Here is a 26,369-nt window from a genome sequence, read left to right as displayed (position 1 = left end):
AAACACTATGTAATACTTAATTTCACCTGTGGTGGTGCTGCAGAGAAATTGAGCACTTGCTCCTGCACATCCCTAGTTGATCACCAGGGGTTCCAGTAGCGGTACACCCTGTGATCAATTTATTTTCATTGGGCACTTGTAACAAAAAGGGGTTGTCCACTACTTGATGGACCAGTATGAACTGCCAGTAGAATCAATAAGCGTGCATCTATATCCTTGTGGCATATAAACGTTTTAAATATATGGTTATCTAGTGAAGCAGTTGAGTCCTTGGTGACCAGTAGACAATAAACTGGCTCCACACGCACTGTAACGTTTGACCTCACAGCTACACTTTTTCCTCTGCATTGACTGAGGGGTATCATAGCATGATTCATGTAATTTCATGTTCTTCTACTTGATTCACTTGAATGCAGTGTGTAGCATCCATGGCAGCGGACTGTCGGGATTACTCACCCCCTACAGCCACAGCCATGGATCTGTGAGCGCTGGCCCGCATCTCCTCCCTAGGAGACGCCAGTGCTCATTTCCGCTCCGTTCTCCTGTGTCCCGTGGGGTGCACGTGCACGCTCGTGACCGGCCTTAAAGGATTATTTCCAACGCACATGGAAATAATTATCTATTCGCCCATGATCACCCTGGACTATAAAAATGGCTCTGCCCCTTTAGTCATTGCCTGAGCGTTGTTGTGTTTACCCGTGTTAGTCTTGCAAATGGTCCCTTAGTGTTATCCTGTTCCCAGTGTTCCCATACCTTCTACCTGTATCCTGTATCCCGTGCTAACTTTGTTCCTGTGCCTTAGAAAGTTAGAGTTGTGTTGTGCCACCGGTCATGCCTGCTGTGTTGCACCATGCCTGGTGTCTGCTGCCAAGGTCCCATCTGAGCCTAGCCGTTGCTACTGTCTGAGCTACCACAGGTACCCTTGTGCTTGGACTATATATACATTGACTTGGTACACTGTTTGGCCAGCTGCTATCCCGCTACGGTGGTACGGCCCAGTGGGCCCACAGATCGTGACACAGATCAATAGCGGAATGCTATTGGGTTCTATCTTATTGGCGGAGAATGTATATTTTCTGCATCTTATTTCTTGCAAATTTTCACTGTTTCTTCTGTCAGTAATCTCAGTCTAAAAGGTAAAAAGTTTGTTTCTGAATATATGTACATATAGTCTTTGTTTATTCCCCTTCCCATCAGGAATTGAAAACACCACAAAAATTGCCTGTCTAATTGGGTTAGAAGGAGGGCACATCATAGACAGCAGCCTGGCCGCCCTACGGATGTTCTATGAACTTGGAGCTAGATATATGACACTGACTCACATGTGCAATACTCCATGGTAATGTTTAAAACCACCTTTGTCTCTGTTTTATATGTTGTGAGTCCATTTATTCTTTAGATATTCTCTAAATAATTAAGTAGTATTCCAATGGTGATATGAATTTTCTATCCTCCCCTATGTTTGTGTTTATTGAAAAGAAAACTATATCACTGGTTCTGTCCTCCACAATGATAATAATTACCCTAAATTACATCCCTTGTGATCCTCCTGGGTTAATTTTTAGTGGGGGGTAGTCTAAGCAGCGGCCAAATCACCTGCAAAACTCATCTATCTACTACAGTTCCCATCATTTCTCCCTACAGTCTCCTACATTGCTGGACTGAGGCTGGGTAAATTAGCAAACCACGCATGTGCGGGCCAACGCGTGCTCTCGTGGAGTACATAGTAGTAAACTGAGCTGCATTCTGAACGTTGATAATGGCAACTGCAAATAAACAAAAAGGTGCACATCTTAGGCTCCATTCACATCCCATTTATTTGCCTACGTTTGACGTATACACCAGGAAAAGCTCCCAACTTATCTGTTAAACGTCGGCTGTGACCGATGCCTACCAGTGACATCCATCCCCCATAGGCTATAATGGTGTCCATTTAATGGATACCTCATGAACTCCCGTGACCCTCGTCATGACGTATCTGTTAAACGGATACCATTATAGCCTTTACGTGTTACATTATTTTACTGGACTGAATGGTGTAGTCTACTAACTATTCCATACTTTTTTTATTTGCGGCATACCTGCATATACCGGCCAGATAAAGACTAAAAGGACCCTCTTTTGCCTTTCATCTGACAATAGAGTGCTGGAGACACGTTTAGTGTGTATGTTGAGAGCTTTCCTGACATACACATTTAGTAAACAAAAAGCATGATGTGAACAGGGCCTTAGGTTTTTGTTCTCTTAAAAACAATGATAATGGAAAATTGGTAATTTTTATAACTTTTATGGTTAAATTGAGACAAAATCTTTGTTCCTGGAAAACCCTTTTAAACTAGAGCCAAACACTTTTCGGGTGGCAGAAGCAATGGTCAATACTTTAAGAGGGGATTTTATTAACTTTTCCTCAACAGTTTTCTGTAGAAAAATCGCAAATAGCTGAAAAGTCTGAAAAATTTAGATTTTTGGGCCACTTACCGTATTTTTCGGACTATAAGACGCACCTGACTATAAAACGCACCCAGGTTTTAGACAACAGAAAATAGGAAAAAATGTCATATTTGACTACTTTTACAAAGAAAAAAATATTAGTTAAAAAAAAAAAATTGTTCGGTTTCACCACATTTTAAGAGCCATAACTTTTATATTATTTCATCGTTTGAGCGGTGTGAGGGCTTATTTTTTGTGGGACGAGCTGACGTTTTTATTAGCACCATTTTTTAGTACATACGATTTTTTTATCACTTTTTATTTTATTCTTTTTAGTAGTGACCAAAAAACAACTATTTTTTATACGCCGTTCACCGAGGGCGAGTCAAATAATGCTATATTGTAATAGTTTCTGACTTTTACGGACGCAGCGATACCAATTATTTTTTAGTTATTTTTTATTTTTACATTGTGCTTGGGGAAAAATGGGAAAAAACATTTTTTTTAACGGTTAATATTTTTTTACACTCCTGAAAATGTAGCTAACTTTTTTTTGACACATTTTATTAGTTCCCGTAGGGGACTTGAACCAGCGATCATTAGATCGCTGCTACAATACACTGCAATACATGGATGAGTTACGGAAACAGTGTAACTGGCAGAGCTACACTATTTCCGTAACTCCCATAGTAGTGAATGGCAGTTACAGAAGCAGCGTAGCATGTTACGCTGTTTCCGTAACTACTATTCAGTTCTACGGGAGTTACAAAAACAGCGTAGCTCAGCGAGCACCCGGCTGTTTCCGTAACTCGACCATTTACGCTATATTCGTAGCTACCGAGTTCAAGTATTTAAAAAAATTTGACATTACTTTAAGGGAAAATGTTTTTTTTAACGTTTTTTTTTTTAACTTTTAAGAATATTTTTTCTCTGTATATAAGAAAAACTGAATTCAACAGTTTTTAACTTATTGTATTAGTCCCCCTAGGAGACGAACAAGCGATCATTGTATCTCTTGTATAATATACTGCAATACTTATGTATTGCAGTATATTGTGTTATTTACTGGTTCCTATTAAGCCCTGCCTCTGGCAAAGGTGGTAGACCTGGGGGCCTTCATTAGGCCCCCAGTCTGCCATGACAACCATTGGCCCTTTCTAACCACTTAGATGCATCTAAGTGGTTGAACAGTCTGGATCGGAATTATCTCTGATACCGGCAGTTGCTATGAGGTGCCCGGAGGCATCCGAAACAGCTGATCAGTGCGCGGTCTGGGTGTCAGACTCCCACCGATCATATACTGATGACATCCTGTGGATATGTCATCAGTATGAAAAACCGCCCCGTACCCGGACAACCCCTTTAAGTTATTTTATTGTGTTTCTATAGTAGATGACCTTGCTCTGGGAGGCTAGTCCGATGTTCAGGAGTTATACTGCACTGTGTACATATCGTGCTGTTGTTAGGTGATGTGGACTATACTTTTTTCACATTTTGTCATGTTAAAGCCTTGTGCTAAAACAAAAAAAATAAAGTTTTCCCCCACCATTCTGCACTCAATACCCGATAATGACAAAGTGAAAACAGTATTTTAGAAATGTTTGCACATTTTTGCAAATTTATTAAATATTAAAAGCTCAAATTCCACATTGTAACTTTATTTTGTTTTAAGTCAAGGCAAATGGCAGTTGGCTTGCTGGTCTTTTAAACAGATGCATGGCCCAAACACCATTTTGAATGTGTTTGCTGCTCCATAACAAAGTGGTGACATGCAGCATGGCTACACTGCATCACCACACTGAGGGCGGTGCTTCTGGTATAAAATGGCGGCTGGCCTGCAAAACCATGTTCAGTATTGGGAGTGATCTGTTCTCCAGTTTTATATGGAGATAGAGTACTGAGGGAGAGAGCTGCTGAGGATCGTTGGGCATCTGGCAAAGGTCCTAAAGAGCGAGTAGTGGGTTAAGACTAAAGTGCCCCAATTGTGAGGTGTTTGATCATGTGAGCAGTGGCGGGTGTGTGGGAGCTGGCTCACAGAACTGCAAGTGAGAAGCCTTTCTGCAGCCTACTAGGCCTTCTTACCAGACCAACCCCTATATCCCAGCATATAAGTTAAACGGATGCCATAAAACTTAATGTGAACATGGCCTATGCAATCATTCCCAATTTAACTGTTTAGAGGAGCACAGTTATCCCTTTTTAACATCATATATATAGTTGAAAACACTTAGGGTATGTTCACACGAGGGCGTCCGTAACGGCTGAAATTACGGGGATGTTTCCGCCTGAAAACATCCCCGTAATTTCAGCCGTAACGGCATGTGCAGGCGCTTGAACACCGCATCCATTACGGACGTAATTGCCGCTGCTATTGATTGGAGTCAATGAATAATGGCTCCAATTCCGGCCAAAGAAGTGACAGGTCACTTCTTTGACGCGGGCGTCTATTTACGCGCCGTCATTTGACAGTGGCGCGTAAATTACGCCTCGTGTGAACAGACAAACGTCTGCCCATTGGTTTCAATGGGCAGATGTTTGTCAACGCTATTGAGGCGCTATTTTCGGACGTAATTCGGGGCAAAAACGCCAGAATTACGTCCGTAATTAGTGCGTGTGAACATACCCTTATAGACACATTACAGACATGAACTCTCTCTCTCTCTCTCTATATATATATATATATATATATATATATAGCAAAAGAAGATATGCGGCACTCCAATGAAGAAAATGGTGGTTTATTAATAAATTTATTATTATTAATAAACCACCATTTTCTTCATTGGAGTGCTGCATATCTTCTTTAGCTATATCTGACATTTCGACCGAGGATCGGGACGTTTTTGCTGGGCACCCGTTCATTGATTTCCATGTGAGTGCTGCTGCTTTCTCTTTATATATATATATATATATATATATATATATATATATATATATATATATATATATATATATATATATATATATATATATATATATATATATATATATATATAATTGTATACTAAGTCATAGGGTTTTAACAAAAGACTCTTCTTCTGCCCTAGGTCTCACTACAATTACAATGTGAGTAATAATGTATTCATTTGTTTCTATCTGTAGGGCCAAAACATCTGGGGGAAGTCTCCATAAATTCTACCAAGGAAGGAAAAGCTTGACAGATTTCGGCAACGTAAGAAGAGTGCTTTTAAAAATTGTAAAAATTTTAGGACCAAGACTTTAGAGAACTGTTGGCGGAACGCTCGGTCAGCCAACAGCTATTCCTCCCGACTCCCCCATACACATCCTCACTTAGTTCAGCCAAGTGTATATGTGTTATAATGGGATGAGGGAAATAAGCCGTTGCCAGAAATCTCTAGCAGAGACTTAGCTCCCACAGGAACAAAAAAACGGGCATGTTAAAATGTTTAATCCTTTTTTCCCCATGCATGCCACCTATTGTGAATTATTTGTGCATCTGATAGTTTGGTAAAATTCCTTGATCACGATCATAATATTTTTAGGATACAATTACGCTATTGTCTTGGGCAAATCACGTCTCTTGGCCATATCTTCCACTTTGATTGATCTTTGAGATATGTTAGTGACAAGGCTAGGAAGAGGAGTAGTGACCAAAACTTCCCCTTTAACCTCTTGAAGACAGACCATTTTTGTTTATTCGTTTTTTCCCATCATCGCAGTCCAAGATCCACAACTTTTTTTTTCCATCAACACGTTTTTTTTGTGGGGCGAGTTGTAGTTTTTAATTTTACTATTTAATGTACCATATAATGTACTAAGGACCTTTTAAAAATTATTTTGTGTGGTGGAATTGAAAAAAACTCTGCAATTCTGCCAAAGATTTTGGGGTCTTGCTTTTACGTCGTTCACTGTGCAATATGCGGGTCAATACAATTATGACGATACAACTTTTATATAGTTTATTTTTTATTTATTTTTTCTACTTTAGCAAAGTAGAAATACTTTTTTTTTCTATGAGCGGAGCAGGGTGTGGGGTTGTTTTGCAGGACGAGCTGTAGTTTTTATCAAACAAATACCTGCTCTCTAGGCTTCCTTACAATATTATGTAAAATATATGGTACATACAGAAATGGAATGGCTATACAAGGAAATACAAAAATTCTTAATTTGTCAATCATTTAAATTTTAGAAAAATGAATTACGCTATGGTCACATATATGTATTGCAGTGTATTTCCGTTGTCTGTGCTCAACTATTAAGCCTTTCCTCTGGCATGTCTTAATAATGCAGTACTGATGGCAGACGAGGAGGCCTTCATTAGGCCTCCAACTGCCATGGCAGCAGATCGGCACCGGAGATTTTTTTGGGGGGCGTGATCGGGAACAGAGGGAGCCCCCTCCTTCTCTCTAACTGCTCAAATGCCATGGCATTTGAGGGGTTTAATGTATGGGAGCAGAGATTTCTCCAATCCCGGCTGTTGCAGGCAAGTATCAGCTGTTTGAAACCGCCGGCAACCTTCGCATATGGCGCGGGCTAAGTTCCTGAACCCCACGGCATCTTGGGGTAGTGCCTATCCGGTGTAACTGTACATCGGATGACACCAAAGGGAAAATGCAGAAGACTTAAACTGCAATTGACAGCAGTGAGCAGTTAGTCTCATGGAAGACTTTAATCTACTGTCACTTTATTTGTTTTTCTCAGAACAAAAGATCCTCTTTAAAGGGACACTCCAGCCAAAACTAAATATTCCCATGTGTACCATTATGATATTCCATGTGTCAGTTTCTCACCTGTTATTTTTCTTCCTACTCCTATCTCTATATATCAGACTGGGATGGTTGCTTAGCAGCAGTGTGAATCAGGCTCGGTGACACGCTTTCTCTACTTGATTCTATGGAGATCTATGTCTCACCCATCACAGGCCTCAGCAGTTCTTGTACCACACTATTATTATATAGGGGAGGAGAGAAACTTCTATTATCAGCTACCACTGATACTTAGACATGTTCCTGTCACACAGGTATAATGTAGAAGAATATAGTGCAGCCTCCCGGTCTGTATACTTATGGTTTCTTAGCTTATTTAGGAGAAAATAGTGAGACTGATAATCACAGTGTCCCCAGAAATGGTATGGTCTTTAGGTGGTCATGTGATGCTGTGCTGAAGCATCATAGGATTGATAGCAAAGCAGAGAGGAAGAGAAAGCATGGGAAATCTAAGAATCAAAAGTACAGTATACATAAAAGAAGTGTAGAGTGTGGTATACAGTCAGGTGGGGAATGCAGACATGGAAAGTTGTGCCTTAACATTCTGAATGATAAAGGTCCAACATTTAGCTCGATCTTGAGAATGAGTGTTTTTTCCTGCAAAGAGCGCTCATGTCAACCCTCTGTGCAAGGGATTGCAACAAGGCACCATTAAAGGGAATGGGGCTGTGTTGTAAAACCCTTCTCAGCAGGTATCCTGGAGGGTCGCTGTACAGGAAAAACACAGGAAGGAGCTGCAGCTATAAACTGTCACACCTATGTGATCATCACATGCTTAGGGTGGATTTTTAGTCCCTGCATCTAAACAAACATTCACCTACAGCAAGTAGAGTTCTTAAAGCTGTGAGGAATTTAAATACAAATATTAGAAAGCTGCATAACTTTTTATTAGTAAGCTTTAGTGACATCATTTCCACTAACCCCTTTAATCTACAAAATAGATAACATTATCCTTATATCTAAAATGATGACCGTTCTCTTTTTTTTTTTTATCTTTTAGGAAGTGATAAAAGAAATGAACAGAATAGGTATGATCATTGATCTATCTCATACCTCATCCAACACATCTCGGGAGGTCCTAGCAATATCTAAAGCACCAGTTATATTCAGTCACTCAGCAGCCTTTGCTCTTTGTGGGATAGAACGTAATGTTCCAGATGACATTCTACTAAGCATTGTAAGTAACATGTTTTACTAGAAGATAAACTAAAGCTCCATGCTGTCTTCAACTTAGTCTCTATTTACCTATCGTAAAATTATCTGTATACAATTGTCACATTTCAATGAAGACACTTTGCACTTTATTAGGAGAAAATTTGTAGAGTATACATTACATGCAAAAATGTATACATTGAGATACACAAGAATGTAATGTTTGATAAATGTTCACACTGGATTTATCCGGAAGACCTTTATCTGTTTATACATGAAAGAATTACCGTATTTTTCAGACTCACCTGACTATAAGACGCACCCAGGTTTTAGACAACAGAAAATATGAAAAAATGATTTCATATTTTACTACTTTTACAAAGTAAAAACTATTTGTTACCATGTTTCTGTAACTTCCATTATACTGAATGGCAGTTACAGAAGCAGCGTAGCATGCGAGCTACGCTGTTTCCGTAATTACTATTCAGTTCTATGGGAGTTACGGAAACAGCGTATAGTGGACATTGGTCTTCTGGAGCGCTGTTGTAATAGGCCTCAGAGTTCGACGTCTGATGAGCGTGGAGGTAGCGATATCTGCAAACAATTGTACAGCCAGGGGGATGCACTGGCTGCTGCCAATATGCGATTTCTTGATTCTTTATTGGTAAGTTGCAGGACAATGTCTCTGGTTACATTTAGGATTTTAAGGTTTTGATAATGCTCGAAAAATGCGCTTAATGCAGAGGTCAGCTGCAGTAGCTTGATGTAAGAGCGCCTGGAACAGATTGACTATAGCCTTGCGTAGTTGAGTGATAGTCTCCGGCATACTATAAATGTGGATGTCGCCTCTCCTAGAATGATTCTCCAAATCTTTTCAAATACTTCCTTAAAAGTGGATAGGAACACTTGAATATCACTCATAATTAGGTTGTTCTATTCCCATAAGGGTGATGCCCAGGCCAGAGCTTTCCAAACAGTAGAGAAAAAATCTAGGCCACCTTGGCTGATTAGAAGCAAACTAATGCACCATCACCTTGAAATGAATTGTGCACTGATTCGAAAATCCTCTGCAAAACTTGGAGTCGCCATCATAGCAAGAGGGAGTTGGTAGGTGCAATCCATGGCTGTAAGCAGCAGCTTGAAGTGGAGGCTTTTGCACCACAGGTGAGGAATAAGGCACTGCTGGAGAAGACAAGGCACTAAGACGAGAAGACACATTTTGCAACACCAGGAACAATTGATCCTGGCGGACAAGATGTCTTGTAAGTTCCTGGGCCAGGTCATGAGCTTCACCAAGTTCCATTGCCTGAGCAAACTGTCATGAGGCCCATAGATATTAAAGACTTTCATGGGGCCAACAAAGGATGGTGTGGACCCACTGTGCTGCCAACATATTTGGTGTAGGGCTAAACTGGGGAGCGGAGTCTAAGGGATAGCTAGGTGTTTAACCTTTAACCTCCGTATGGAGATGTTGACTTGGCCACTAGAATCCTCCTCACGTCGCTATCCCCAGAGTAGTCTCCATTGGCAATGGCCAACATGGGCAGATGAGGTTCAATGACAGCAGGCACATGCAAGGTCAAAACCAAAGGCGTGGGTCAGTGCTGGGGGCAGACATTCCCTCACGGTTAGCAAAGCCACAGGTCAGGGCAGGCGTCAGACAGTCTTCACGGTAAACAGGCATAAGGTCAGGGCAGGAGGCAGACACGGAGGGTCGGTAAAAGTAAATCCAATAGTTATCACAGAAGAGCAGTACTATCAAGCTAGACTAAAGAACCTAGTTGCTCAAGCAAAGCGCAATGGGGATAATACCTAAAGTACCCGGGAAAGCTGAGTGAATATGGCGCACTAGTGGCTGACAGAGGAGATGAAGAAGAGCGGCAGCAGGGTAGGCCGCCAGTAGCATAGAATGGAGGAGAGATGTGGCGCCGGTTTGGAGCCAGAAGACGCCACAGACTGGGGACTACATGGAGGCGGGATCGGGCAGCAGCATAACGTAAGGCACATAATTGCATTGAATCGAAATATTTATAGAGGTATTGTGCTGTTTTTTGTTTTGGTACTGCTTTTTTTTTTTCTGGATTCAGTTGCTTTCTTAAGTCCATGTAGTCACGTGGCTACTATGTGGCCCTTGTAGACAAGGGGCCCAAACCATGTAGGTCTCATCCCTTTTGCTACTGGATGGTGAGAACCTTTGCAGGACTTCCCTTTTCTAGAGGAACTGCATTTTTAGCAAACAAGGGCATGGGGAATTTTAATGGTCATGGAAAGGGAGTGCAGGGTGTGGAAAATCCTGGCACCATAATTTGGCCCCCATTTTGATCTTTGCTATAGAGACGCCTCTCTTTTATGTAGGTCACTGCTTATCGCCTGACGTGCAGCGCAACAGAAAATGACCGACGGTGCAACCATGTGTGGGGCCGGCAATGAACGAGAAGCCACAGAACTCATACCATTCCGGTCCTCCTCCGGCACTGCATGTGCTTCTGCCAGCTTCCCCTATATGGTGTTTTAGGGTCTGAGGTCTGTCTCCGTTAACTTTACAGGGATGATGAAGCGGTCATGTGCACTGCAGTACTCATGATTCAAGGGTAATAGCTTGAGGGATGTACAATAAACTATATCAAATTGTGTCCTTACAACATTTTTGGGCTGTCCATGATTTTTGGCTAGTTGTGCAGAAAGAACTGAATAGGAAGTTGGCAACCCTGATCACATTCATTGTAATCTGAAATGTTTTCCATTAAAGGGGTTTTCCCACGAGGGACAATTATGACATATCCACAGGATATGTTATAAATGTAAGATAGATGTGGGTTCCACCTCTGGGACCTGCACCTATCTCTAGAACAGGACCCCCTAAACCCTGTTTTAGCTTTTTGTGCGCACACTAACTCCCGGCCACCTCCCGATTACATGGTCAGGAGTTACGAAAACAGCGTAACTCACAGAGCAACGCTGTTTTCGTAACTCCCAATGTTGTGAATGGCAGTTACGGAAGCCGCGTAGCACGCGAGCTACGCTGTTTTCTCCTTCATGATGGGAAATCAGCTGGAACACAAAGAGGTAAAATGGGGTTTAGAGAGCCCCGTACTAGAGATAGGTGCGGGTTCCAGGAGGTGGGACCCGCATCTATCTGACATTTATGACATAACCTGTGGATATGTCCTAAATGTCCCTCGTGGGAAAACCCCTTTAAGTAAGAATTCATTGGCTCTACTACAGCCCTAATTCTCTAACTCTTTATGTAAAATCAGAGTGAGACATGGATAAGTGTCCTAAATGTTTTACTGAATCTGCTGATTTAATCCTTCTTTTATGGCAGTGTCCCAAGGTTCATACTGTATATATTGGAAGAAGGTAATCTGTAAACGTCAAGGGATATTCCAGCTAGAATCATTTATCACCAATCCACTTTTGGTCCGGTCCCTCCCCACAATGTAGCAATACTTAAATTGCTTATTTTCTGCTTGATTTCAGAAGAAGAATAGAGGACTGGTGATGGTGAATTTTCATACGGGGTTTGTTGCATGCAGGAAAACAGCAAACATATCTACATTAGCAGGTTTGAATTTCTATGTCACTGTTGTCACTGAATTTCTCTGCCACCCCCGCCCACATAGAACAAAAAAGGTTGTAATATATTACACAACTGGTACATTGATATATGAACATTTTTGGGTGGATGTTGTCTGAACATCAATCGAGGAATATAATTTGTAGTCTGTTATCATTTTTGAGGAGTAATACCCACCAGTTGATAACAGGCACGCTACTTTGAAAAAGAGAAAAAAGCCCAAAGTGCCAGCTGTATTACATCTATATTATTGTCAGCTATACTACATATTACACCAGTCCTGTTGTCCACGTAACAGCCATACACATTGCTTCCATAACAGTGCCCCCACACCAACGTTGTGGTTGTATTATAATACCAGACTTTGATTTAGCAGAACATTAGCCATCTGTAGAAACAGAAAATGTAGTTACACTATGTGAAAACTTTTTATTGACTTTGTGAGTGGCTTCAGACTTTGTTTTCCTGCGTAAAGAATAGCATGTGTTTCAGGTTTTTGTTTTTTTTATTGCGCTTTTGCATTTTGGTAAAAAAAAAGGGCAAACAAATGCCATAGCTAGAGCATGTTGAAACAGCAATGACCCCAATAACACAAAAAAAATGACAAAAAGTTGTATGCCATGTATGTAGGATTTTTCATATTTCCCTATAGATTTTAAACTAACATCTGACCTCAGTGTTCTTATTTTATACCAAAAAATGCTATGAAAAATGTCATTGAAAACGTGTCTATGATTTGTATGAATTTGGTGTTAGAGGCAGGTTCATTTGCTTTCTCAGAGCATTTTGTTGTAAAGAAAGTGGTATGTTACAAAATAGATTTATTTTATAAGTGGACAAAGCACAGAAGAAATGCTTTTCAATTTGACAGATATGTGTACAGATGTAGCCATCTTTACCTTGACTTTTAACGCATTAAATAAACAATGGCTAGATCTCTTATCTTGACTTTTTCAATGACTTTTCAATGGCTTTTGTTGTGTGATATCACGCTGCAGGAAGTTATCCGAATCAAGTTAAAGATGGCTACATCCGTAAATAGACAAATCATTCCATATATACATAAGTCTCTGAAACCCAGTGATTAATTTGCGCAAATAAATGTGTCTAATTCTCTTCTTCAATATATGCAATAAAACAGGCAATAGTTAGCCCAACATTTTTTTTCATATAAAAAGATTAATAAAGTCACTAATCCTTATGTGTTTGTTTCTCTGTGTTGTGATCTGTAGTTCCACTGTATGCTCCAGTTCTATACCTGTACGTGGACAGTTCAAGGTACCTGTGGCTATGTATAGAACTGCAATGCACATGCTTCAGAGATTGCTGTTTACCTGCAAAACCGTGGCGATTAATCAATTTCAAGAACTGTGTCAATTTTTGCTTAGTCTTTGGCCGCGTTTTGGCTGCTACGACTAAACTCAACCTAAAGTAGATACAAGCATGTTCATTAAAATAAAAGCAGCACATCTTTGAGCTAACGTCTTAACACTTTGGTACCATCCTCTGTACATTTCCAACACTGGCGCTAGGTAGTTGCTATAAATGTATGACGCAAGTATGGTTCAGGTTTAGTATCAGTGACCGCAAAGGGAGCTCCCTCTGTCACCCCATCGGCACCCCTGTGATGCGAATGCGGGGTACTGATGGGTTTCCATGGCAGCCAGGAAAATTATGAAGGCCCCGAGGTCTGACATCTTTGTACTCCTATTATACCCTAGAATAAAAAGCGATCGAAAATTCGTATGTACCCTAAAATGGTAAAAATAAATACTATAGCTTGTCCCGCAAAAAAACGGAGGTAATGCCTATCTGTGGGTTTGTGTGAAAGGATGACACTAGTGTATTGCTAATTATACTCATTTTAGTATCTAGGAATTTTTTCTTTTTTTTGAGTAGTTTAACTTCGAAGTGATGTTAGTGTGGGAGGAATTGTTTGTTCACAATTGCATAAACTGTAGATGTAGCAACGCTCCAGACTTTACATTATATGTACAACGAAAGAGCAGTGTATATCATACAGGAATAAAAAAAACGAATTTTTTAATTCATGATCATCATAGTAATATCAAACTAGAAAACTCCATAATCATATACAGTAGTGTTAAAAAAAAATAACAGTCCAACATCATTAACCTGATAAATCAGTGTTTTTGGTAAATGTGATATTTCTACATAACAAATAATTTACTTTGCTGCAGCGGTAGTTACGCCACTGCTGTGACCTCTAACCAATGATAATTACAATCCCAATAAATGGCACAAACTGATTCAACTGCAAAATAATTACGGGCACTGGGAAAAAATACCCTTATTTTTACGTGTCCAGGAATGTACGGACAGTTGGCAACCTTGCCAGTGCCCCTCTGGAGGTATGCATGCTGCCATAAGACAGGTAAAAGTCAGGGGTGTGTGGGCTTGACGTAGAGGCGATGGGCGTGGTGGAATGGCGCACAGCTATGGAGACTGATACGGACAGCTGTAAAGGTGGCTGAAACGCACATAATGGTCCTCCTAGTCAGAGTATCTTACTGGGGAAAACAGTAAACACAAGATGGAATCATCATAGAGTAAGGGTATGTTCACACGGCCTATTTACGGACGTAAATCGGGCGTTTTTGCCCCGAATTACGCCCGAAAATAGCGCCTCAATAGCGCTGACAAACATCTGCCCATTGAAAGCAATGGGCAGACGTTTGTCTGTTCACACGAGGCGTATATTTACGCGCCGCTGTCAAATGACGGCGCGTAAATAGACGCCCGCGTAGAAGAAGTGACCTGTCACTTCTTTGGCCGTAATTGGAACCGCTATTCATTGACTCCAATGAATAGCAGCGCTAATTACGGCCGTAATTGACGCGGCGTTCAAGCGCCTGCACATGCCGGTACGGCTGAATTTACGGGGATGTTTTCAGGCTGAAACATCCCCGTAATTTCAGCCGTTACGGACCCCCGCCGTGTGAACATACCCTAATAAGGGGGAATACTACCTCCATTGGGTCCATGGTCCCAGGCTGGGGAGCATGAAAAGAAGTGTGAAAATCTAAAGGAATATACCTATATACGAGGAGGAAAATGACACCTGACATGCTACTGTGGTTTAGATAGTGACTAGACATACATTAATAAAGATAATCATGCATCAACAAAAGATACTATGGCAAGTCAGAGAATTAACATAAGTACAAAAAGAGATGCCACTTGGTACTAGATGAATGATGACATGCCTCCCCTTCATAACAGTTTGCCCAATCCAAGTCAGGACCAGCAAGGAAAATAATCACTTAGAAATACAAATAAAGTAGTACACTGTAACAGATATAGGTAGATAATCCCTATTCAACCTTTTTGTATGTAGTGCCCCTCATAAAGCCCCCTGTAGATAGTGCCCCTCATAAATAAACCTGTAGATAGTTCCACTCACATTGTCCACAAAAAAAACCTGTATATACTCACCTGTCTCCATTCCCACCCATCCTCCATCGATGCAGGCCTTTTCCCTTCTGACCAGGCCTGCTTCAGCAGAACGACGCAGGCAGCACGATTACATCATTGCGCCACTTGCATCACAGGTCAAGCGCCAAATGTTGAAGCAGGGAACTGGTAGTTCCCTTGCCTTGCCAGCTCTAGACTGCTCAATTGTATCTGCGTGCTATGGACGAGGATACAATTGAGTGCAGGGGACCGCAACCGCAACTGCTGAAGGCTCAATACGGCTGGTGTGCTGGTGGAGGCCCTGGGGCATGCCTCGGGTGCTCATCCTTCAATCCAATCCTTACCATTGTAAGGGCAAAAATAATGACAGGGCCTAACTCAGGAATCAATAGTAAACCCAAAGCACACACTCTCACCTTAGAAGTACCCACACATACTTACTTTAACCCCTTAATGACTGTCGATGAGTTTTCACGGCAGCCATTAAGGGTACTTATGTCAGAGTGCCGCCTTTTCACGGCGGCGCTTTGGCATAAGATAGCGCCCCTGGAAGGTGCTTAAACTCCATGTACTCAGCTACAGAGGCAGCTGAGGCCTCGGAGCACAGACCGAGGACCGTTTTGTCCGGTCCCCTGTCACGTGATTGCCGTTATTCAACGAATAACGGAGATCGCTTTAAAAACAGCAGTGTTTAGTTCTCTCTCTTCTCTCACAGAATATATTCTGTGAGAGAAGAGAGAAATGGTTAAAATAAGTGCCAGCACCCCCTATTAGACCCCCCGATCACCCCCTGTCCGCCCCCACGTACCTGATCATGAAGATGGCGTCACTGGCTGTCACGTCACAATGACAGAACACATTACAATACGTAAGTAGTGTAATGTACTCTAGCAGCGATCAGAGCTGCAAGTCAAAAATGTCCCCTAGTGGGACAAGTAAAAAAAAGTAAAAAATAAGATAATATAACTTTTATTTTTACACTTTAAAACATTTTTAAGTGACATAAACAAAAAATGCTTTTTTTTTTCTATAATGAGACTTTTATTATAGGAAAAAAATGAACATGTTAAAAAAAAGTACACAATTGGTATCACCGCGTTCGCGACCCCAACTATAAATCTATAATATTATTTTTCCTGCACGATGAACACCGCAAAAAACAATATCTAAGAAAAAAATGCTAGAATCACAATTTTTTTGGTCACCACCTTTCTCAAAATATACAATAAAAAGTGATCAAAAAGTCACATGTACGCTAAAATAGTTCCAATAAAAACTACAACCCATCCCGCAAAAAACAAGCCCTTACACAGCTTTTTTGACTGAAAAATAAAAAAGTTATGGCTCTCAGAATATGGTGACACAAAAAATACATTATTTTATAAATAAGTGATTTTATTGCACAAACGCTGCAAAACATAAAAAAAACGATATGCATATGGTATCGCCGTAATCGTACCGACCCGCAGAATAAAGTAAAATGGTCATTTATAGCCCAGGGTGAACGCCGTAAAAAAACAAAGAAGTAAAAAACATTGGCAGAATTAATGGTTTTTGGTCACCTTGCTTGCCAAAAAATTGAATAAAAAGTGATCAAAAAAATCGCATGTGTCCCAAAATGGTACCAATGAAAAGTATAGATTGTCCCGCAGCAAATAAGCCCTCACACTGCTCCAGTGAAGAAAAAATAAAGAAGTTCTGGCTCTCAGAATATGGCGATGCAAAATCTGCAGTGTTCCAAAAGCGGATAAGATTGGACACCATTTATCAGTGTGACACTGGCCACATATCTATGAATTATTATTTATTTACCCCATTATTATACCCTCTTATTATGCTCTGATGTACTCCGCACAGATTACATATGCCCCCACATTATAAACTGAAATACCAGCAAAATCCCCAAACAGAACTACTACCAAGCAAAATTTGCGCGCCAAATGCCACTCCCTCCCTTCTGAGCCCTACAGCGTGCCCAAACAGCAGTTTACGTCCACAAGTATGGCATCGCCATACCCGGGAGAACCGTGTTAATATTTTATGAGGTATTTGTCTTCAGTGGCACAAGCTGGGCATAACATATAGTGCACTAAAATGGCATATCAGTGGAAAATTGCAATTTTCACTCTGCACAATCCGCTGCGCATTAACCCCTTCGTGCACCATTACTTAATAGCATGTCGTGGTATGGGGGGTGATGTATGGAGCAGGCTCACGTGCTGAGCCCACTCCATACGCTGCGGGTGTCAGCTGTGTATTACAGCTGACACCCGGGACTAACGGACAGGAACAGCGATCACGCTGTTACAGGAGCCTGTAAAAATCACAATATACTGCAATACATTAGTATTGCAGTGTATTGAACCAGCTATCTACTGAGTACTGATTCAAGTCCCCTAGGGGGACTAATAAAATGTGTAAAAACAAAAGCAAATTATTATTAGTGAAAAAAATTAAATATTTAAAGTTAAAAAAAACAACTTTTGAGTAATGTAAAAAAATACACAAAATTGGTATCGCTGCGTCTGTAAAAGTCCAAACTATTACAGTATACCATTATTTAACTCGCACGGTGAACGCCGTGAAAAATAAAGAATTTAAAACTGCAAAATCGCTGTTTATTTGGTCACCTTGGCTCCACCAAAATTTTTTATAAAGAGTCCTCAAAGTTGTATGTACCAAAAAATGGTACCAATAAAAACTCTAGCTCGTTTTACAAAAAATAAGCCCTCACTCCACTCTATTGACGGAAAAATTTAAAGTTATGGCTCTTGGAACACAGAGAGGGAAAAACGAAAAAGAAAAAGAAAAAATGGATCAGTCCGGAAAGGGTTGATTACTTTCTAATGAAAAAACATTTATGACCACATGTGGGGTATTGCCGTACTCGGGAGAAATTGCTTTACAAATGTTGGGGTGCTTTTTCCTCCTTTATCCTTCTTGAAGTTTAAAAAATGCAACATTTTAGTGGAAATAATGTTGATATTCATTTTCACGGCCTAATTCTAATAAATTCTGCAAAAGACCTGTGGGGTCTTAATTCTCACAATACCCCTAGATCGACTCCTTAATTGTTGTAGTTTCCCAAATGGGTTCACTTTTGTGTGGTTTTCACTGTTTTGGTCTCTCAGGGGCTTTGCAAATTCTACATGGCACCGAAAACCATTTCAGCTAAATTTGAGCTCCAAAAGCCAAATAGCGCTCCTTCACTTCTAAGCCCCGCTGTGGGTCCAAACAGCAGTTTATTAGCACATATGGCGTATTTACGTAATTGGGAGAAACTGTTTCACAAATGTTGGGGTGTTTTTTCTCCTTTATTCCTTGTAAAAATTAAAAATGTCTACGCTTTTTCAGAAAAAAAGTAGATTTTTACCTTTACAGACTAATTTCAATGAATTCAGCAAAAAAACTGGTTTCAAAATACTAACTATGCCCCTAGATAAATTCCTTGCTGGGTGTAGTTTCCAAAATGGGGTCACTTTTGGGGGGTATTTACTGTTTTGGCACCACAAGACCTCTTCAAACCTGACATGGTGCCTAAAATATATTTAAAAAAAAGGAGGCCCCAAAATCCACTAGGTGCTCCTTTGCTTCTGAGGCCTGTGTTTCAGTCCATTAGGACACTAGGGCCACATGTCGGATATTTCTAAAAACAACAGAATCTAGGCAATAAATATTGAGTTGCATTTCTAGGGTAAAATCTTCTGTGTTACAGATTTTTTTTTATTACAAATGAATTTTGGCAACAAAAAAAATAAAAATGTGTAAATTTCACCTCTACTTTGCTTTAATTCCTGTGAAACGCCTAAAGGGTTAAAACACTTTCTGAATGCTGTTTTGAATACTTTGAGGTATGCAGTTTTCAAAAAGAACTGAACTGGTCCCTGAAAAAATAGCCTTTTGACATTGTCTTGAAAATATGAGAAATTGCTGCTAAAGTTCTAAGCCTTGTAACGTCCTAGAAAAATAAAAGAATGTTCAAAAAATGAAGCAAACATAAAGTAGACATATGGGAAATGTAAACTAGTAACTATTTTGTGTGGTATTACTATGTGTTTTACAGGCAAATACATTCAAATTTAGAAAATGCTAATTTTTGCAAATTTTACCCAAATCTTGGTGTTTTTTACAAATAAATATTGAATTTATCGACCAAATTTTTTCACTAACATAAAGTGCAATATGTCACGAGAAAACAATCTCAGAATCACTTGGATAGGTAAAAGCATTCCGAAGTTATTGCCACATAAAGTGACACATGTCAGATCTGAAAAATCGTCTTCCTCCTGAAGGCCAAAACAGGCTCAGTCCTGAAGGGGTTAAGGGAAGAGGGTTAGGGATACAAATATACAAAATACCAAGAAAGATAATTAACAATAGTCTCTGCCGTTGTACATGTGAAATAGAAACAAATATATACAATTTTATACAAAATTGTAGGTTCTTTGGGTTATATGATATACATATCTGGCATCAAATTATTTTAAGTTTTAAAGTTGGATATGAGAGGGACACCTCATCTATCACATAAAGTTAATTCAGAAACCAGCACTCTGTGCTTACATTTATCTATCCCAGTTCATGTATTATTTATCTAGATTTTGTTTTATTGGCCATTTACTTTTTTCGAAAGATTGTAAAGAACAGATTTCGGCATTCCACTCTGAGACAGATGGTGTATCTGCCTCCCTCCAGTGTCTAGCAATTATTAGTTTTGCAGCGTTTAAAAGATAAGGGATGATGGATTTGTGGTTTATGATCTGAAATTACATATCAAGATTTAGGATTACTAGGTCTAATGTCAAAGTAATTTTGTTATAGAGAACAGTGTTTATGATGGTTTCTATCTTATTCCAAAATGGCTTGATTAAATCACAATTAAACCAAATGTGTGACAAATTCCCTGTTTCTTTCTTACAACGCCAGCCTATTTGTTTTTGGTTGGGATCGATTCTGTTCAGGAGTTCTGGTGTTTTATACCAGCGTGCTACTAGTTTATAGTTTAGTTCTTGCATTTTGGTAGAGCTAGAATTAGATTGAGAATTTTTTTTAATTCGCTGTCTGTTCCTTAGTGAACGTTTTACCCAGCTCCCTTTCCCATTTTGTTATAAATGAGGGTATTTCTGAATTAGTGATAAGAAGTTGGTCAATTTTTTAAACCGTTTTTTTTAGGCAAAGTCTTAGAAGACTAAAAGTTGGTTAACAGGTTAATTGTATTTGAAACGAAAATATCAGGTAAGAAAACCTTAATAGATTCAGCAATTATGTTATATTTCTGATCAGCAAATGTGAGTTTAGGGAGAATACTTTTCATTTCTTCCAGTGTGATCACAGTTGTGTTTTGAATTGCTTGCTTGAAGTAATGCTTCCTTCTTAGATAATTCCTTCTTAATTTTTTTTACTGTATTAAATATCAAAAAATAGATTGGTGTGTGAATACATATACTACATATAAAATTGTGGTTTTTGTTTAGTTTGTACCAGGTTCTAATAGTCTGATTAGTCAAAGGGTTAAGTATATCAGAATAGTTGAATCTGTTATAAGTTGTTGGCCATAAAAGTTCTTCAACACTGGTTTTTAGCAAACATAACTCACGTTCAACCCAGAGCTTACGTTTTGTAGAGCTTTGTCATTCCATGAATCTGCATAGATGAACAGCATCTTTGTCGTTTTCTAGGTTTGGTAGACCTATTCTGCCGGCTTTTTTGTTTTTTAAGGGTATGTGCACACACACTAATTACGTCCGTAATTGACGGACGTATTTCGGCCGCAAGTCCCGGACCGAACACAGTGCAGGGAGCCGAGCTCCTAGCATCATACTTATGTACGATGCTAGAAGTCCCTGCCTCGCTGCAGGACAACTGTCCCGTGCTGAAAACATGATTATACTACGGGACAGTTGTCCTGCAGCAAGGCAGGGACTTCTAGCGTCGTACATAAGTATGATGCTAAGAGCCCGGCTCCTTGCACTGTGTTCGGTCCGGGACTTGCGGCCGAAATACGTCCGTCAATTACGGACGTAATTAGTGTGTGTGCACATACCCTTAGAGTGTTCTATATACTTTAGATTGCCATATAAATTTTGTTAGAATCTTTTTGAATTTATTAAAAAATATCAGAGGCACTTCAATCGGTAAAACTTGTAGTAGGTAAAGTATTTTTGGTAATATTACCATTTTTATGATATTATTTCTCCCGAACCACGAGATCGGTGGAGTACTCCAAGTCTACTTCTATTTTAGTTAACATTGGCTTAGAGTTTAATTCCAAAAGGTCTTTATAGGAATTGCTAACCTTTGTTCGTAATAGGTCATATGAGCACATTTACTTTTAAAGGGGAAGTTTTTAGACATTTCCTTCTACATTTTGGGGTCTATATTTACATTTAATAATTCTGATTTTGTTGCATTCACTTTGAAGTTTGAGATTTCTCCAAATGTTTTTAATTCCTGTAATAAGGCTTTAACTCCTTCCCGTATTTTCACGTAACTGTACGTGGGGGAATGTTTACGCATGCCTATGTGCATGTACGTAATGCATTTAAACTGTCGTCGCGCCACGAGATGCGGTCCCAGCTCAATGCAAACTGCGGTCCGGTACAGCATAGCAACCCGGCAAGCTGACGGGATCAACACAGTGGTCCCGTGTCGGCAATCGCTGTGATTGGTCTTTCAGTGCAGACAGACCAATCACAGTTTAGTGACGTAGGCAGTTACTGTTTTGCCTGCGTCTCTGGCTCTGATCTTCTCTGTTATTGTTGAGAGAAGATCAGAGCCGGAGTGTTATTAGAGAGTAGAAGAATTTTTCATAAAAAAGTTGCAATGTTAAATACTTTTGTGTCAAAAAAGACAAAAGTATAGTAGGTATGATACTTTTATTGGCTAGTATACCCAGTGGCGGATTAAGAAGACCATGGGCCCTGGGCTGTTACCCAAACTTGGGCCCCCCTTCTCCACCACCACCCTGCCGCGCCGTAACTATTGCTAACACTACCTAAACACTAGTACACAAAGTAGGCACATTATGCACAAAGTACGCACATTATGCACAAAGTACGCACATTATGCACAAAGTACACACAGTACACAAAGTACGCACATTATGCACAAAGTACACACAGTACACAAAGTACGCACATTATGCACAAAGTACGCACATTATGCACAAAGTACGCACATTATGCACAAAGTACACAAAGTAGGCACATTATGCACAAAGTACACACAGTACACAAAGTACGCACATTATGCACAAAGTACGCACAGTACACAAAGTACCACATTATGCACAAAGTACGCACATTATGCACAAAGTACGCACATTATGCACAAAGTACACAAAGTAGGCACATTATGCACAAAGTACGCACAGTACACAAAGTACGCACATTATGCACAAAGTACGCACAGTACACAAAGTACGCACATTATGCACAAAGTACACACAGTACACAAAGTACGCACATTATGCACAAAGTACGCACATTATGCACAAAGTACGCACATTATGCACAAAGTACACAAAGTAGGCACATTATGCACAAAGTACACACAGTACACAAAGTACGCACATTATGCACAAAGTACGCACAGTACACAAAGTACCACATTATGCACAAAGTACGCACATTATGCACAAAGTACGCACATTATGCACAAAGTAGGCACATTATGCACAAAGTACGCACAGTACACAAAGTACCACATTATGCACAAAGTACGCACATTATGCACAAAGTACGCACATTATGCACAAAGTACGCACATTATGCACAAAGTACGCACAGTACACAAAGTACCACATTATGCACAAAGTACGCACATTATGCACAAAGTACGCACATTATGCACAAAGTACGCACATTATGCACAAAGTACGCACATTATGCACAAAGTACACAAAGTAGGCACATTATGCACAAAGTACGCACAGTACACAAAGTACCACATTATGCACAAAGTACGCACATTATGCACAAAGTACGCACATTATGCACTAAGTACACAAAGTAGGCACATTATGCACAAAGTACGCACATTATACACAAAGTACGCACATTATGCACAAAGTACACAAAGTAGGCACATTATGCACAAAGTACGCACATTATGCACAAAGTACGCACATTATGCACAAAGTACACAAAGTAGGCACATTATGCACAAAGTAGGCACATTATGCACAAAGTACGCACATTATGCACAAAGTACACAAAGTAGGCACATTATGCACAAAGTACGCACAGTACACAAAGTACCAAATTATGCACAAAGTACGCACATTATGCACAAAGTACGCACATTATGCACAAAGTACGCACATTATGCACAAAGTACACAAAGTAGGCACATTATGCACAAAGTACGCACAGTACACAAAGTACCACATTATGCACAAAGTACGCACATTATGCACAAAGTACGCACATTATGCACAAAGTATGCACATTATGCACAAAGTACGCACATTATGCACAAAGTACACAAAGTAGGCACATTATGCACAAAGTACGCAGAGTACACAAAGTACCACATTATGCACAAAGTACGCACATTATGCACAAAGTACGCACATTATGCACAAAGTACGCACATTATGCACAAAGTACGCACATTATGCACAAAGTACACAAAGTAGGCACATTATGCACAAAGTACGCACAGTACACAAAGTACCACATTATGCACAAAGTACGCACATTATGCACAAAGTACCACATTATGCACAAAGTACGCACATTATGCACAAAGTACGCACATTATGCACAAAGTACACAAAGTACGCACATTATGCACAAAGTAGGCACATTATGCACAAAGTACGCACATTATGCACAAAGTACACAAAGTAGGCACATTATGCACAAAGTACGCACAGTACACAAAGTACCACATTATGCACAAAGTACGCACAAAGTACGCACAGTACACACATTATGCACAAAGTGCGCACAGTACAAAGTAGGCACATTATGCACAAAGTACGCACATTATGCACAAAGTACACAAAGTAGGCACATTATGCACAAAGTACGCACATTATGCACAAAGTACACAAAGTAGGCACATTATGCACAAAGTACGCACAGTACACAAAGTACGCACATTATGCACAAAGTACGCACATTATGCACAAAGTACGCACATTATGCACAAAGTACACAAAGTAGGCACATTATGCACAAAGTACGCACAGTACACAAAGTACCACATTATGCACAAAGTACGCACAAAGTACGCACAGTACACACATTATGCACAAAGTACGCACAGTACAAAGTACGCACATTATGCACAAAGTATGCACAGTACACAAAGTACACACATTATGCACAAAGTACACAAAGTAGGCACATTATACACAAAGTATGCATAGTACACAAAGTACACACGAGTATGCACATTATACACAAAGTACACCTTGTAAACACATGAATATGGACATTAAACATACATGAATATGGACATTAAACACACATGAATATGGACATTAAACATACATGAATATGGACATTAAACATACATGAATATGGACATTAAACACACATGAATATGGACATTAAACACACATGAATATGGACAATAAACATACATGAGTATGGACATTAAACACACATGAATATGGACATTAAACACACATGAATATGGACAATAAACATACATGAATATGGACATTAAACATACATGAATATGGACATTAAACATACATGAATATGGACATTAAACATACATGAATATGGACATTAAACACACATGAATATGGACATTAAACACACATGAATATGGACATTAAACATACATGAATATGGACATTAAACATACATGAATATGGACATTAAACATACATGAATATGGACATTAAACATACATGAATATGGACATTAAACACACATGCACTTACCTTTTATGTCTTCACTGCAGCTCTTCTCCTGCTCACAGCACGACACAGAGCCCGCCGACAGTCTCCCCTCCCCCATGTCCCGACAGCTAGCAGCAGAGGAGAGATGTTTAGAGCAGGGAAGGGGGGCTGGAGGGGGAGCTTCTAAAGCAGCACAGACCACGGCTGCTAAGTAGAAGCGAAGCTCCCCTCGCCTGACAGGTGCGGTCCTGGCACCGGGGCTCCCTCCGGTGCTAGCAACGCCACTGGGCATGAGGGGGTTCGGGCGGTCATGGGCCCCCTGGGAGCCTTGGGCCCCCGGGCGACCGCCCGAAACGCCCTAATGATAATCCGCCACTGAGTATACCTACTATACTTTTGTCCTTTTTGACACAAAAGTATTTAACATTGCATATTGTTTCTGGCTAACACGGTTTTACTGTACTTCTTAAAAGACTTTGATCACAATTTTGATAGTTTTGGAATGCACCATGTGATCAAATGCACCTATCTATTTAAGATGATGCTTTTAGATTTGTTGTTAGGCTTGAGAAAGACCCTTCACTCACTGCAGGTTAAAAAGTTAGCCTGTTTGTCGCAAGATATTTTGACAATAAAACCTTTTTGAAGATTTGGAGACGTGTGTTGTTGTCATACTGCTTTGTTGGAAATTACATTATGCCAGAGAAGGTTTGCCTGGCTTGACAGCGTGCACCGCACCAGGAACTCGGGACTTGTGCTGCTACAAAAATTTCACACTGTGCTGTGGATCATGCTGGGCTGGAACAATGAGAAGTGTATGTCACTGATTGGTCACTGATTGGTCAGCTTCATACACTTCTTTACAACACCCACTTGGTCAAAAGTAAAAACACGCCCAGTTGGTCTTTAAGAAACAAAATCTAAACTTACTCATAACTTGCTAAAAAATGATCGTTTTTCAAAATAAAAACCACTGCTGTTATCTACATTACAGCGCCGATCAGATTATGTAGGAGATAGGCCACTTATAATGTGGTGACAGAGCCTCTTTAAGCAAGTGAAACTCGATCTTGATCGGGTTGAGATCTGGTGATTGACTTGGCCATTGCAGAATATTCCACTTCTTTGCAAACATGGGTTGCTTTGGCAGTATGTTTTGGGTCATTGACCATCTGTACTGTGAAGCCAC

The 26,369-nt window shown here is 40.0% G+C and overlaps 1 protein-coding gene across 3 annotated transcripts in view; it reads left to right on the top strand.

Moving 5' to 3' along the window:
- LOC142660696 (dipeptidase 2-like) overlaps positions 1-26,369 on the top strand; it is a 183,797-nt gene that overhangs the window by 84,627 nt on the left and 72,801 nt on the right. For all 3 annotated transcript variants that reach the window (XM_075837483.1, XM_075837481.1, XM_075837482.1), the window contains exons 5-8: positions 1,198-1,339; positions 5,533-5,602; positions 8,158-8,334; positions 11,790-11,874. In XM_075837483.1, coding sequence (XP_075693598.1) covers positions 1,198-1,339; positions 5,533-5,602; positions 8,158-8,334; positions 11,790-11,874 — 474 coding nt within the window. The remainder of the gene's footprint in view (positions 1-1,197; positions 1,340-5,532; positions 5,603-8,157; positions 8,335-11,789; positions 11,875-26,369) is intronic.

This window comes from Rhinoderma darwinii, chromosome 9 (assembly GCF_050947455.1).
Source record: "Rhinoderma darwinii isolate aRhiDar2 chromosome 9, aRhiDar2.hap1, whole genome shotgun sequence".
Lineage (NCBI taxonomy): Eukaryota > Metazoa > Chordata > Amphibia > Anura > Rhinodermatidae > Rhinoderma > Rhinoderma darwinii.
This window is presented reverse-complemented; position numbering and strand designations above follow the sequence as displayed.